A 16,017-nucleotide genomic window follows, 5' to 3' on the forward strand; every position below is an offset into this window, starting at 1 on the left:
CTAGCACAGAAACAGCACTTGTCAAAGTTACCAATGACCTCCTACTAGCATCAGATGAGGGACTGGTCTCTGTGCTGGTCTTATTAGATCTTAGTGGACCAATCCTCGTCACCCTTTATCCGCTTCCTCTCGGTCACATTATTAGGAAACACTCCATTAGTTTTCACTGCTAAGCAGACGACCCACAGCTGTACGTATCAATGCATCCTCATGAAATAAATCAGCTGACTAAACTGGAGGCCGTCTAAAGGAGATAAAAACTTGGTTGACCCATAATTTCCCTCTATTAAACTCAGATAAAACTGAAGTCATTGTCCTGGGCCCAAAACACCTTAGAGACACCCTATCTCATGAGACAGGTACCCTGGAAGGCATTACCTTGGCCCCCAGCACGACCGTAAGGAACCTAGGAGTTCTCTTTGATCAGGATCTGTCCTTTAATGCCCACATGAAGCAAATTTCTAGGACTGCTTTCTTTCATTGACAAAACATCGCTAAGATCAGACACATCCTGTCTCAAAAGGATGCAGAAACACTAGTCCATGCCTTTGTCACTTCCAGGCTGGATTACTGCACCTCCCTCCTATCAGGCTGCACCAATAAGTCCCTAAAGACTCTCCAGCTGGTCCAGAATGCTGCTGCCGCGTGCTGACAAGAACTAGTAGAAGAGACCATGTCTCTCCTGGACTGGCTTCTCTGCATGGCTCCCTGTCAAATTTAGAATAGAATTCAAAATTCTCCTTCTAACATACAAAGTCCTCAACAGTCAGGCACCTTCATCCCTGACAGAGCTCCTAGTCTCCTATTATCCAGCCAGAACCCTCCACTCCCAGGATGCAGGGTTACTGGTGGTTCAGAGAGTTTCTAAAAGTAGAACGGGAGCCAGAGCCTTCAGCTATCAGGCTCCCCTCCTGTGGAACCGTCTCCCAGTTTCGGTCCGGGATGCAGACACCCTCTCGACCTTTAAGAGCAGACTTAAGACCTTCCTTTTTGATCAGGCTTATAGTTGGACTACTTAGGCTGGCCCTTAGATATGCTGCTATAGGCTCAGACTGCCAGGGATCTCCCATGGAGCACTGGGCTTCTCTCTACTCATCTCTGTCCTCCTATATGTGTCATGCATAAATCATACTCATACATATCACTAACTCGTCTTCTTCTCCGAAGCCTTTGGGCTCCCCTCATCCCAGATCCCAGGTGCTGCTGGAGGAGGCTGCAGACCTGAAGAGGCTCAAGCTGCCACCCGTAGCTCCACCTGCTCACGTCCCCGTCTGTCCATCAGTCTCTTCCCTTTATCACTCTCTTTATCTCTGTCCCACTCTTTCCTTCTGCATATCTGTCTTCCTCCATTGTCTGTCTTTGTCTCTGCCCCGCTCTCCTGCTCTCTTTCCCCCCAACCGGTCAAAGCAGAAGGCTGTCCCCACTGATCCTGGGTCTGCTCGACGTTCCTGCCTGTTAAAAGGAAGGTTTTCGTCGCCGCTGTTCCAGGATGTGCTTGCTGATGGAGAACTGCTGGGTGGAGGTTCATTGAAGGAGTGAGGTACTGGACCTGCTCTACTTGGAAAGAGTCAGGACAGAACTTTTGTTGTGATTTGGTGCTAAATAAATACAATTGACTTGACTTGACTTCCGATACTTAAAAAAGTACTTAATTAACACAAATGCAATCATACCAATACAAAAACTTGATTCTAACTTGCACAGTACAATTAGAAGATTTGTGTAAAGAAATGGATCAGACATTTAGGTTGTTGGGAGCATGAATAAACTTAACAGTTCTTTTGCAACTTTACTTACCATATCTGCTTTTTCTGGACGAATCCTAGACTGTTCTTGGCTACTGAGAACACTCTGATGGTGTTGATGACAGAGGTAGGACATTCGGTTCCTTTAATGGATTCGAGTCCTTCTGGGTCACTCGCTTCACAGATCCGGGTTAACGGGTCTTTTGAGTCACTTGAGTCAGTATCACCAAGACCACAATCCTAGATGACACACAGCCCAAATGCCCGCTGACGTCATCTGCCCCGAGGAGCAAGGGGACTGGTTGACGAGAGCGCTGCAGGACAGAGACAAAAATTTAGGCAGAACCAAAAGGATTTACTTTGATGTTTTCTTTTTGCACTGAACCAAAGAAGAAGTCTGTCATGTTGAGAAACACGCTCACACACATCCGTTTTACAGGCGTGATCGTTTCATTTCATGACATTGCAAACTAACATGAACACACAGTTTTCTTGTGTTAATTTGGAGGTGAAAAAGCTGCTTAATTTGTAGCGATAGTCGGAATTCTAGAATGTCACACCAGGTCTTACCCACTCTCCCATTACCAACGAAACTGAGCGATGTTTTGTGCTACTGAAAGTTCCGGAGCTCAGTTGAATCTGCTGTTTCTTACAATTGAGGAAATTCCACTGATCCATTCAGGTTTGGGTATCTGAGTCTGCTATTTAGGAAGTTCCTCTAACACATTTGGGTTAGTGAGTCAGAGTCTGCCACCGCAGAAGTGCAACGGATCCACTCGTATCAGTGGGTCTGGGTCTATAGAGGAAGAAGCACTGACCCACTTGGGGTTGTTGGTCCAAGTCTGCTATTATGGAACTGCTACAGGCAGGATGAGTCTGGATCTGTGAGTGGACCCCACTGACCTTGGCAACTATCGACCAATCTCCAACCTCCCTTCCATCAGGAAGACACTCGAGAGAGCAGTTGCCACCAAGCTCCACCATCCATCCTCAACCATCCACTCCTGGATGACCACCAACCTGCTCCAACTCAACAGCCAGAAAACGGAAGTCATTGCCATCGCTCCTAACGCTCTGCTTAACAACGTTTTGGATCTTGTCCTCTCAGTGGATGGTGTCTCCACCTCTCTGTCCACGTAGGTCTGCAACCTTGGTGTCATCCAGGATTCAACCCTTTCATTTGACTCACACATTAAATCTGTCACCAAATCTGCCTTCTTCCACATCAGAAACGTCTCCAGACTCCGGCCATCACTCTGACTCTGTTGCTGAAACCCTCATACACGCCTTCATCACCTCAGGTCTGGACGATTGGAATGCCATCCTCCATGGGATCACCAATAAAACTATGGACAGGCTTCAACATGTGCAAAACTTGGCTGCCAGGGTTCTCACCCACAACAAACCCTGGCAGCACATCCCCCACCCCCACTGGCTCCCCACCAAATACCAGATGACCCTCAAAATCCTCATCCTCACCTACAAATCTCTGCATGCACTGGCCCCTCAGTATCTATCCCACCTCCTTCACGTTCACCATCCCTCATGGAACCTGCAGTCTGCCAACCTGGGTCTCCTGACCGTCCCCTGCACAAGCAGACGCACCTTTGGGAGCAGGGCCTTCAGTGTGGATGCTCCCACTCTGTGGAATTTGCTCCCAATACATCTGGGCGAGGCCCAAACCCTGGAATCCTTTAAATCTTTGTTGAAGAGGCACTTGTTCTCCCAGGCCTTCACCTGTTAAATTTGTCGTCTTGTTGTTTTCGGTGTTATTGTTAAGCGTCCTTGGGTGTCGTGAAAGGCGCTATATAAATCATAATTATTATTATTATGATCATGATTATTATTTCCCCTGGAGAGGAGCACCGGGCCCAGGTGCTCCCAGTCAGCGGTCATGCCAATAATAACGTGGGAGGAGAGGAAGACAGAGAGGCTTACCACACCAGACAATATGCCTCACATTGGCCGGGCTGTCACACAGCTGTGTTTCTGAACTTGCCAATACTGGCAGCTAGGCTACTTGCTAAAAGCTAGATAGATGGTAGATCTACTACACGAGAATATACAGGTTAAGAGGAAAGTTACTGACACAGTTTGTTCACGTAGCCTCGTGGCAGCAGGAAGTGCAGGGCCAAAGGGTGAACAGAGACAACAGACTCACCAATCCTGGGTTACTTAAAGGACCTGAGTGAAAGATCTGAGTTGGTCTGAGTTAACCCAATTCTAGTTGACGATGCTTGCCCTGGCTGCGGGCCTTCCTGGAGCAGCTTCATCCTGCACAGCCTGCGGGTGGGACAGTGAGGACAGTGGCGCTGGTTACGAAGGTTTTCTCAGGTAAAATTAGCTCCAAACTAAATCTGACATATTTTGATGACATCATGATGTCAATTGTTCATAAATATGCACTGACCTTGTCAAATAAAGATACAAACCAATGTTACATTCCTGAAGGGGTTTACTCAAAACTAAGTCAGACAATAAGACGGTAGATACATTATAAAAGTCCGAGTACTTTTATTGACATTACACTGCCAAAAGCAGTACAACTAAATTAAAAGTGCTGCTCTTTGTCCAGGTGCCACAGAAAACCCAGCCACACAGCACTACAGTCCCCATACCCATTCAATAATAAATAGCTAAACTCAATAGGAAATAGCAAAAAATCAATAAACGTAGTTAGAGGAAAAAAAACAAAAAAGAAAACGGACTCAATCAATGAATGTGTGTGTGTGTGTGTGTGTGTGTGTGTGTGTGTGTGTGTGTGTGTGTGTGTGTGTGTGTGTGTGTGTGTAATTTGAGCCCATTCAGTGTGTGTATGGTTGTCAGGAAAAGCTGAGACTGATTCTGGAAATCGGGGGTTTAATGGATGGTTATCGCCTCCCAGAGGCAGGAGGTGGAACAGATGGTGACCAGGATGAGCTTCGTCCTTGATGATGGCTGAGGCTCTGCTGAAGTAGCGAGTGTTGGCCATCTATTCCAGGAAGGAAGAGAAGAGCCCATGATTTTGTGGGCTGTTGTTTTTACCGTCTGCAGACGGTTGTTATTCCTCTTCAGCAGCCAAAGAAAGCATCTCTGAACCTTTTTCGCAGCATCCTTTGTGTTGGCAGACCAGGTGAGGTTGTCAGGGATACGAGTCCCTATAAATCTAAAGTTTTGGACTCTTCCCACACACTCACCCTCGATGAAAAGTGGTGGAGGATCAGTGCCTCCTTTTCTGAGGTGATGTGATATTCTTTCATGCTTTTTTTCTATTTTGTGTTCATCCTTGTATGCCACCTCATCCTCTCCAAATATGAACCCCACTACTTTTGTGTCATCTGCAGATTTTATGATGGACTTTTTTGGAAGGAGCTGCTATGCAGTCATAGATGTCTAATGAATGTAGGTTGGACCTCCACATCATCCAGCCTTGGGGTGTTGATTCTAATGGTGGAGGAGAGACGGGGTAGCTTTACAGTCTGCGTGTGGTTTGTTCAGAAGTCTTTCGTCTAGTTGCAGGTGTGGCAGACCGAGGTCAGACAGTTTGCTGATCCATACGTTGGGGTGATTTTATTGAATGCTCAGCTGTTATCAACAAATGGCCCTGATAGCCTGTGCTAATGAACATTGTGGGCACTTGTTTGGTAAAGGCTTGAATCTATGGAACGTTCATTCACATAAAACAATACAATGCACGAGAACTTGAACGCTGTTAAAATCATCTTACTGCTCTGCAGACAGTCAGCCAGCTTCTCCTGATTCATCCTCTTGAGGAAGCACAGTGTGATCTTCAGAAACGCCTCTCTGCTGCTCCTCTGCTCGTCCTCCTCACCAAACACCTCTTCTGGGTCATCAGGACTCAGAACCCTCCGAACCCTCTTCAGCTCTTTCTTCACAAAATGGACAATGTTCTCCTCAAGCAGCTGGAACAGGGTAAAATGTCAGTGCAGAGTGATCGAACCTTTAGGGTCCAATGTCATTGGACCCACCCACTTTTACCATAATTTGGGTACATTTTCTGGTCAAAATTCAAAACATCCATGTATGGACTAGATTGTTGAGATGCTTGATCTTTGAGAACCGATTATCGGCCTGTACCATTTATTCTGTAATATAATTTCATCTGGACAATCCCCCTCTCTCTCCTGAGAGAGACTGAGCAAGGTTTCGTTGCTGAAGGGCAGCAACAGTGTATCGCTGCAGTGGACCAGAGCAGAGACAGTCAGTGGACAGGTGTGCGAGCGCTGGAAAGCCAAAATATTTTCTATGCGCTCACCCCCCCCCCCCCCCCCACACCCATAAAGGTGACGTTAAGGACTGTACATACGCATCTTTTGAGCCCGAGTGACCCCAACCAGGGGGACAGAGTGAGGTGCTGCACTCCAGACGATCTTTGAACACGCTAGTAGGCTCCAATCCTGACATGTAGCATACCAACATGATGGAGAGAAACTCAGCTAAAAGCACATCCTAAGAACTGCCAACCAAAGGAAACACAGCTCACAACCCAAGCAAGTATGTGGGCATGGAACAAAAACACCAAAACGGCGTTTCTGCTTCTGCACATTTCACCACCTCATGCTACCAGATGCTAACCAAACACATGACATCATATGAAAGCATGATCCAACGACAGGGGGAGAATCAGGTGGAGACCAGAGAGATAGGAGAGAGAATGGGAAAGAGAAATGGAGAGAGGGAACGAGAGAGAGAGAGAAGGAGTTTGTCACCCAGCCTGCAGATACATTGATTTCTGAGAAATGTCAGTATTATGAGCAGTGAAGTCATTTTATATTTGTTCTAGTTTGATCCTCATCTATATTTGTAAATGTTGATTGAATATGTTTATTAAATTCATTTAAGGACCATAAGCAATTGAGTTGTCATGCCTTGTGTCCCATTCCCATTCGGAGGGGAAAATATCCGGAAAATACCTCAAGACTGACTAAGTTTAAAGTCCAAAGTCTGAGGTTTTTTTCTTTGTTCCATTTTGATTTGTGGGTGCCAAACGCAGGAAAAATATAGCCTTAGTGAAAGACAGCCATTGAAGGGGAAGAGAATCATGTCTGGGACATGTAGTAGTTTACCAAACCCACCATTTAACTTGATATTTGCTCTCTTGTCACAGCGATATTAAACCAGCTTTAAAATGCACTAGAATGCAGGAGGTTGCATCGTGGTCGTAGCAACTCTATACAGAAGAGTACAAGGACCTCCAACCCACTCAAAGACACACAACCACTTCTTTAAAGAAAATGTAGAGCAAAGTTATTCAGACGTCCTATTCTTTTTTAATTTCCTGTCCTGTTCAGCAGCTGGGGCGAGCAGCATCAATGTTCCTGGTGCCTTGTTGGACTGAAGCAGTTTTACTCTGCATACACAAAAACAACAACAATAGCAGAAAGAAAAACAAACTAACAAACAAAAACAGTAACAACAATAACAACAGAAGAAAAACAAGAAAAACATTGGTTGCAGAATTTCCAGTGCAAATTTACCATTTGGTTTAATATAATTTTAAAATAAATGTCTGAGTGTGTGATTATGGATCAGTGTGCTCCGCATGTGTGTGTGTGTGTGTGTGTGCTACAGTTTGTCTTGGCTGATGCAGGGAGCTGATTGTAGCTGATGTGGGGGACCAGAACAACACGCCCCCAGTCTAGGATAGCAGGCAGGTCAGGACCAGGCCACCAGGGCACCCAGAAACCCCCCGAACACAGGGAGCCACAAGGAGCCACAGGGAGCCAAAGGGAGACACAAGGAGCCAAAGGGAGCCAAAGGGAGACACAAGGAGCCACAGGGAGCCAAAGGGAGACACAAGGAGCCACAGGGAGCCAAAGGGAGACACAAGGAGCGGCAGGGAGCCAAAGGGAGACACAAGGAGCCACAGGGAGCCAAAGGGAGACACAAGGAGCCAAAGGGAGCCAAAGGGAGACACAAGGAGCCAAAGGGAGCCAAAGGGAGACACAAGGAGCCAAAGGGAGACACAAGGAGCCACAAGGAGCCACAGGGAGCCAAAGAGAGACACAAGGAGCCACAGGGCGAAAAAGGGAGACACAGGGAGCCACAAGGAGCCAAAGGGAGACACAAGGAGCCACAGGGAGCCAAAGGGAGTCAAAGGGAGCCAAAGGCCACAGCAGTGTTGTTTTTGGCAGGCATTTTAGATTTACTTTTAGTCTTTTGGACCAAATGCTTCTTAGTTTTAGTCACATTTTAGTCATTTCTATCCTTGATAGTTTTAGTCGACGAAAACTCAAAGGTTTTAGTCAAATATCAAAGATACCTATAAAGATATATGTGTATGTACTTCATAGGCCAATACAGGTGTTAGAATGAAGCACTGGAACTGATCCAACTTTCAAAGGTCAGTTTTTCCCCTCTTTTTCTTTCTCTACCTTTTACTTTTAGTGTTTTGTTGCAGAAGCAGACAACACACAGGCACACAATATGAGTATTGTATCACAATAAAACAGGATGAAACAAAAATAAAAGAACACTTGACTTCCGTTCGTCTTAGTCTCATTTTCCTCATGGAAAAAAGGGTCTGACGTCGTCGTTTTCATCCAGCGTGAAGAAAACAACACTGCAGAGGAAAAGGAGAAGAGGGAAAAAACAAACAAAAACCTAATAGGGCCTGAGCCTGAAGGTACTTAAAAAAAACTGATTAACATGGATTATGAGTTCACAACAAAAGACTCTTCTAATCAGTTGTTGTAGAAACACCCTGGACAGGTCACCAGTCCATGGCAGGACAACACATAGAGACAGACAACCATTGGCTCTCCCAGCCACACCTACGGTCAATTTAGAGTCTGGATTAACACACACACACACACACACACACACACACAGAGCGCTGCCCTTGGGAGCGAGCCTTCGTGCAGCAGCCCCTCACCTCCTGCCTCGCTCACACAAACACCGCTGGCTGTATTTTTTTGTAGTGTCGTCGCTCTACGTGTGGAAGCTGCCGTGAGATGGCGTCTGCAGGACCTTCACACCCAGTTTTAAGAAATAAACAAATCAGCAGAAGTGCTGTTCGGAGGTTCTTTGGATTTGAGTCGGACGAACAAGGAAAGGACAGCAGCAAGCCGACATGCAAGAGATGCAACAGAACTGAGTCGACAAAAGGAGGGAACACGACGAAGGTAGCAAAGCTCCTCCATGACAGACACCGGACCTGAGTAGATTTAGAGGTCCAGAGGCTGCTAACAGCAGAACTTGAAGTACGTGTTGCCTGGAGTTACCACATCTATCGGGCTTGACTTTGACGTGTTGTCTTGTTAGCGAGCGGTAGCTCAAGCTAATGCTCAGTAGGCTACATATATTAAAACTTGTTTGCGTACTGTTAATGTGTACAGAAAAACTTGCAAAACTTCTCGACCTCAAGAATAAAGTTCTTTATTTTTCTTTCAAAAAGAAACATTTTTGCACTCAATTCTGAGTGGCTGCTTGGCATCAAAAATCAAATCGAATGTCAACATTTTTCAAAATAAAGAATAAAAGTCTGAAATCCAGTGTGGTGACAACACTTCTTCTTGCTGGGGGCCACAGTGATGACCACTGCTCCACGGCACCACCCATTAATGATATTTACATCAATAAAAGTTTTTATTGTACACAAACTTCTAATGACATTATTCTTAAAAATTGTAATCACAAGTTACTTGAGAGCAAAACTGTCCCTTTTGGAATATTTTCCTTTAACTGCAAGTAAATCTATTTTTAGGATTTAAGTGGGTTTATTAATGCATTTAGTTTTGCAAATGAAAAGTTTTGTTTACAAAATAAAAACCTTTGCTTGCAGCTGAAGATTTTGTTTGAGAGTCAAAAAGACTTGCTGCCACATAAATCAGGGTTTTTGTGTGACTTTTTTATGCTATAAAACAAAACAGGTTTGGGAGCAAATCTTTCCACATTTAATTTTTTTTAAAATGCAATTCAAAAGAATTTGAGATCATCTCACAATTTTGTTTGCAGATCAAACAGCTTGGTTTCGGGGTCAAAAACCTTTTCTTTGTTCAGGCCAAGTTGAAGGGCGACCTGGATGCATCCTGAAGGAAAGGGACTCCCACCTTCCCACTTCCAGGCCGCTCTCTCCATGACTGCACTGGAGGATTGATTCCAGCTTTTTGACGCAGGAAACACAAAATAATTTAAGCCCATCGAAGTCTCAATATGAAATAAAATACAATATAATAAGATAAGGGAGGGGGACACAGACGTTCAACTAGAGAACACCAAGCAAACCCACACCGAAAAAGGAGAGAGTTTCCTTGTTGCTCTAAATTATATTTCTTAACTAAATGACATCTACACACACACACAACTACATGAACCTTTTGTGTCTTTTGGCTTTGATACAGAACAATATTAACACCTCAGACCATTTCCGTGTTCCGGTGTTACCTAGCAACAGGTTTGCTAGCTTAGCATGCAGCAAACTTCTCTATTTAAAAGATTACGACAAAGTCTTCAACTTCAAACATTAAAGATAGTATTGCGAATAAGTTGTGACTATCATCCCTTAATCGGGAACACGTATTTATGTATTTCATAGGAATTGTAGCCCACCTGGGTTGACAAATCAAGAGGGGCAGCGTTTAGCGTCGGCGTAGCTCGGCTGGAGGATTTCTTCTCCACTTCACCTCAATTTGGCATGAAGCTCCTCCGAGCTCTGCGCGCCCTCTGCTGGCCGACTTTAGTACTGCTCTAAAGCCGGAACAAAGTACCCCGTCATCTGAATTTCAATCACTTGTTAAAACGCAGCGAGCAAAAAGCCTGATTCTCATAAAAGACGCAGTTCAACATGAAACACCTCAATAACAAGGATGTGCAGCCACAAATCAAAGTCACATCCAAGGTGACTGAACTCGGACCACCGGACGGGTGGAGGCCCCACCAGCCGCAGCACGCAAGAACTTAGAAAACGAGGACTCTCCACGATACCAAATCACTAGAGGCTAAATAATGAAAAGTAGAATAAACAAGTCTCATTGATGCTAAAACAAAAAGAGTCAAATAAATGACAATCGGTGCAAAGAATTGTTCATGAATGACAGAAGGTTCCATTTTCCTTTAAATTCTTGCTTCATGTCCTCTTCCACCAGGAGGACACTAGGAAGCACTCGGGGACATGTGGCGAGGGGAGCGTGTGGTCCGAAGAGCCGCGGCGGTCAAGAAGGGCCGGGTCTTCAGGGGCGACGTGCTGCTGCTGGACACCGGAGACCAGGTCGAGGACAGGGACCCTGAGGCTGGATTGAGCCAGCTCAGTTCTCCTGGTTGGGGGAGCTCCATGAGAGAATCTGCTTCATCTTCTCAGACATCAGCTGTTGCTCCTCACTTCCTTCGGTCACGCGCACCTTCACCTCTCCAGCACCACCACCATGCTTTTAGAGCTTCCCTCAGACTCAGGGACCAGCGGGGGTTGGTTGGGGGCAGGAGGGTCTGGACCCATTCTGATAGTCACAGAGAATCAGCACCTGGATGGAAGTCTTTTTAATGGGTGAACTCACACTTGTGACTGTGAAACTGAGCCAAAAGAACGACGAGGTTGATAATAAATGGTTCCTTTGTATTTGTCAATTTGACGCCGAACCCGGAAACGCCGTTGCGCTGCGCTTCCTTTCCCGTAAAAAGCACCACTACCTCCCTCTGCTGGAAAACAATGGTAACTGCACACGCGCAAAAGACTGCAAATAAGTTTACCCCTCACTCAAGTCATTTTTTTGTGGGGTACAAAATACAAAACATAAAATTCAATATTTTTGATGTATCTTTGTATGAAATGCTTCTTTTATGTGGGTTCCAAACAAATCCTGAGCTGTTTGAATACGTGGGGTTCTAGAATTCCATGTTTTTATTAAGAGTTAAAAGACAGTAAAGCTAAAAGCAAAAGAAACCAGAGTTCCAGGTTTCAGTTCAGCTGTCAGGGACAGAGTAGCAGCGTTCACATGGAGCCACGACCAAGAGGGGCAACTGAGGCTGGACCAGCAGACGCTGGAATCTCTGTTCATGAAGGAAACTGAGGAGAAAATCAGGAGGAAGCCCCCTTGGTTTGCTGGGCGCCACCTCGACGGCCTGCGCTTGAACGATGACGTCCGGCTAAACATGTCGTCGCTGGTCGGAGTGGGCAGGGGTCCAGAGACACCACAGAGTCCAACATGGTCTTGACAAATGTACTCACCAACTCAGTGTTTATTTAGTGAACTCAACTTGTGTCAGAACAACTTTGAGCAAAAGAACATTTAATGAATCAAGCATGAAAACAGCATGAAATGATGAGTCAGCAGTGAGTCCTCTGAAGATCTGCCAGGAGAGAAGGATCTGGATCCAGGTAGTAGACCCGCCCTGCCAGGCCCCAGCAGCATCAGCCCCTGACCAGCTTGTTCCACACGTCTGCTGAATTTCATGTTCATAAACAAGCAGCTAGTGGGAACAATTTGAAAGTATCTAGGGGGCGCAGTCGAGCTACTTTTACACACCCCTGAATTCCTTACATTTCAAGATCAGCCGGTGATTGAGCCCTCATCATTTATGCCATCCTTGCTGGGGAGCCTCCTCAGACCCTGGACCCTCAGAACCACTGCTTTATAATACAGGACTCATCAGAGAACCAGAACTCTTGATCCACCAGTACAGCCCCCACCCCGGCTGGGTCATCAGCGCCTGACAATCAGGGCCGCTACGGCCACAGGGATCAGGGTCAGACCCAGACAGATCCCAGCTGTTTTCCAGAAGGACCTTTTCTTCACTTCTGGCACAGCAGCGTCCTCCAGAGGTTCAGGGGCTGTTGGAACCGGTTCTGCCCCCTCTCTGGAGGTCCTCCCGTGGTCCAACGACTGCTGCATTCTCTCAAGGTCCAGGTTTTCCTCCCTGACTTCATCTTGCTGAAGCCCCACCTCTGTGTGACGCTCCACCTGGTGGGTCTCTGCCACCTCAAGAGCAGTCTCTCCTCTCTTCCTGACCTCCTCACGGAGGCGGACCTCTTGCAGCTCCTTTTCCAGGAGAGCGTTTTTCCGCCTCTCCGCCTGGAGGTCAGCGGCCAGTTTCCCCACACAGGCCTCGAGTGTCACCTTCAGGTTCTCCCTCTCCCTCCGAAGAGAACGCTCTCTCTGAGCTGCGTCTTCTCGCATTGCCTCGATCTCTTTATTCATCTTGAGATGGAGGATTTGCATGTCTGTCTTCAAGGAGAGGGCCTGGAGCCTGTCCTCCCTGGTTCTGTCCGTGGTGGACCTCAGACCCAGCTTTTTACGGATCCATCGGAGGTTCTTAAGCTTCATCCTCCTGTCTCCGTTTCCCTCATCGTGCTCTCCAACCAGGTTCTCTAGCTGTAGATGCTCAGAGTCTTCATCACTCTCCTCATCGCTGGTGTCCTCGCTGTCTTCATCGCTGGTGTCCCCGCTGTCCTCATCCTCGGTGTCCTCACTGTCCTCATCCTCGTCTTCTTCACTGTCCTCATCCTCGTCTTCTTCACTGTCCTCATCCTCGTCTTCTTCACTGATCTCATCATCATCTTCATCACTTTCTTCGTCACTGGTCTCATCACTGTCACTCGTCTCATTGCTGTCCTCTGACTCAGGTCTCTCCTCATCTTCATCCTCGTCACCGTCCTCATCCAAGTGATGAACACCGCCAGCAACAAAAGGATGAGTCAGGATCAGAGGCCATGACAGCCTCTCCTCAGGGTCTCTGGTCAACAGACCTCTCAGGAAACTCTGTAAAGGAGACGTCACATGGTCACGGTGAGCAGGACGCTACACTTTTCTTTGTCTTAATAAGCAGCAGTAAGCATCTTTTGGCTGTTAATGTTAGCTTGTGTTTGAGCATGCTAACACAGTGGCTAGCTAGCTAGTTAGCAGCTGAGGACGCAGTATAAGGATGGAGCTGTTGTACCTTGCAGCTGGGGCTCATGTTGTTGGGCCACTCAACCGAGCTTTCCAGGATGAGCTGCATCATTTGGCGTCTGGACTTTGAGTAGAAGGGAAGCTCCCCAGTGTGGAGCTCAAACAGGGTGCAGCCCAGAGCCCAGAGATCAGCAGTGTGGTTGTAGGGCTCCCCCCTTATCCGCTCAGGGGACATGAAGGCTACGGTTCCCATCTGGTACGTCAGCTTGGACGTGGGCTTCCTCAAGGCCCTGGCAAACCTGAGACAGAACGGCATCAAATATAAACACACTCGTAGATGATGACGCTCACAGCCACCTTTTCCTTCAACGTCGAAATCTTCTTACCCAAAGTCGCACAGTTTGACCACGCCGTCGTCCCCCAGCACAGTGTTGGCCGTCTTCACGTCCCGATGAATAATGTGACGTGAGTGCAAGTAGTGGAATGCTGAGAGCAGCTGGCAGGCAAAATTCTGGACCTTGGAAGAGGGAGAGAAGTGCAAATGTTGATGGGGTGAAGTCTCAGTGAGTGTCATGTCCGGCGTGACTGTGTGTAATGAAGGAGTACCTGGTGCTCTGGGAAGGTCCCACCATTGTGAAGGGCCTGGAGCAGGTTGGAGCCTCCAGCGTACTCCATCACAAAAACAAGCTGTTGACACAGTGGAGAGATTTGGTCACACAATGAGACGATGGTGCAGCGGATCAAGGATCCACCTGAGAGCAGGAGGCATTCAGAGGGAAGATTCATCGCTGTCTTACATATTTTTCCATTTGGAAGCTGCTCAGCAGCGCTACAATGTTGGGATGGCGGATTTTGCTCATAACGGCCATTTCCCTCTTGAGGAGTCGGATCTCCTGATATGAGCGACCATCTTTTTCGATGAACTTCAGAGCCACGATCTGAGGGACACATGAGAGCAGATGCTGACACATGGAAACTAAGTCAATGACAACAGTCCGTCTAATCCCGTCCCAGCTCAAGCTACTCACTCTGCCAGTTTCCGTTTCCTTGGCCCTGAAAACTTGGCCGAATGCGCCCTGTCCCAACTTCACCAGTTCCTGATAGGGAACCATTCTGAGTTGTTGGTCGACTGGTAGACTGGTTTGTGTTTGCAGAGAGTAGGAAACGTGTTCCTTTACACTCCGGTGTCCTTGAATCTGTCATCCTAGGATCACTGGCTGCTGTCAGCGATGGTGTCTCTGATGTTGTCATCTTGACTGGACGCTGTGATCTGCGTCTGTCATCTCCACTGACATCAGAACTCTGGCCCTACGCCAGCGTGCGCCCTCCCTCCACGTTCTCCTTCACGTGGATCGAGAAGGGAGTGAGTGTGAGAACATGTAGTCCTCCGTGTTCAGGCCCTCAGAAACATTTCCTCCAGAAACTGCAAGGTGACAGTGAAGCTGCAAAGAGCTGAAAAAAGTGAAAGGTGGAGGAAAAAAGAATGAATCCTTGAACGGGTAGAACAGACAGGAGAGGGCGGAGTGGAACCTGACAGCCAATGAGGCTCTGAGATCAGATCTGAGAACTCCCCTGATTCTGATTTCATGAGTCAATAACAGCAGGACACAAGCGACCTATAAGGCTCATGGAGTTCCTGCAGCTGAGGGGGTTCGACCTGATGATGGTGGTGATGGTGATGATGGTGATGACAATGGTGATGATGGTGATGATGGTGATGACAATGGTGATGATGACGATGCACTCCACCAGCCTTCGTCATCGTCATCATCACCTGGTACGCTGTGGCCTCCCACAAAGACAAGGGGAGGGTAGAGGGGGGTCGGCTCCACTCTACCCTCCTGATTCCATTCCTAGATTCTGATGTTCTGGAAATGAACAACTAAATCTTTGTACTTGTACACTGTAAACTCTTTGTAATCTTCTGCAGTCTTGGGGCTTTCTTGTTCGGCGAATGTTTAAGGGCTTCTTGAAGTTCCTCCATTGAAATCGGTGACTCCAGAGCCGTTATTTGGTCTTGATTTAATTTTGGCAAGTCACTTGTGCTCAGAAAGGTTTCAATGCCAGATTTGGAGGGGTTCATCTCAGGTGAGTAAAGTTTTTATACAATTCCCTAAAAATGTCATTGATTTCTTCTGGGTCACAGGTTGTTTCCCCATTGGAGTCCTTAATGGAGGACATTGTTGCTCTTTCTTTGTTCTGTTTTAGTTGGTTTGCTAAAAATCTGCTGGATTTATTGTTCTGTTCAAAGTTCTCCAAGCGTCGTCTCTGCAGCTGAAATTGTGTTTTGATGTCGAGTAAATCGTTTGGTTTTAATTCCCTCAATTCTCTCAGTAGGTGTTCCTCTTGGGAGGCAGCATAAGATGTCTCCAAGGCTTGAATTTTTTCATCCAATTCTGTTTCAAGAGCTTTCTCCTGTTTTTCCTGATGTGAAGAGGAAGATATTATTT

The 16,017-nt window shown here is 46.8% G+C and overlaps 1 protein-coding gene and 1 long non-coding RNA gene across 5 annotated transcripts; both read right to left on the reverse strand.

The window, feature by feature from the left end:
- Nucleotides 1-1,032: 1,032 nt before the first annotated feature.
- LOC147245815 (uncharacterized) lies at nt 1,033-10,365 on the reverse strand. Of its 2 annotated transcripts, XR_015110229.1 has the most exons (6): nt 10,296-10,365; nt 9,688-9,849; nt 5,452-5,647; nt 3,907-4,028; nt 1,798-2,059; nt 1,033-1,554 (listed from the first exon to the last, which is right to left on the reverse strand). It is a non-coding gene; the product is annotated as an uncharacterized LOC147245815 (long non-coding RNA). The 2 variants fall into 2 exon arrangements; XR_015110230.1 differs by lacking the exon at nt 9,688-9,849 and having other exon boundaries at nt 10,296-10,339.
- Nucleotides 10,366-10,659: 294 nt separating this feature from the next.
- Nucleotides 10,660-15,220, reverse strand: LOC147245816 (uncharacterized). Of its 3 annotated transcripts, XM_086186178.1 has the most exons (6): nt 14,596-14,803; nt 14,365-14,505; nt 14,174-14,254; nt 13,954-14,084; nt 13,617-13,866; nt 10,665-13,438 (listed from the first exon to the last, which is right to left on the reverse strand). In XM_086186178.1, the coding sequence occupies exons 1-6, from the start codon at nt 14,677-14,679 to the stop codon at nt 12,383-12,385; spliced, it is 1,743 nt and encodes a 580-aa protein (XP_086042304.1). In that variant the 5' UTR covers nt 14,680-14,803; the 3' UTR covers nt 10,665-12,382. The 3 variants fall into 3 exon arrangements, with proteins under 3 accessions (XP_086042303.1, XP_086042302.1, XP_086042304.1); XM_086186177.1 differs by having other exon boundaries at nt 10,660-13,438; nt 14,365-14,803; XM_086186176.1 differs by having other exon boundaries at nt 10,662-13,438; nt 13,954-14,254; nt 14,596-15,220.
- Between the last annotated feature and the right edge of the window lie 797 nt (nt 15,221-16,017).

Source organism: Aulostomus chinensis, chromosome 18 (genome assembly GCF_037954235.1).
Source record: "Aulostomus chinensis isolate RoL2024-O1b breed Wild chromosome 18, RoL_Achi_v1.0, whole genome shotgun sequence".
NCBI classification, from domain to species: Eukaryota; Metazoa; Chordata; class Actinopteri; order Syngnathiformes; family Aulostomidae; genus Aulostomus; species Aulostomus chinensis.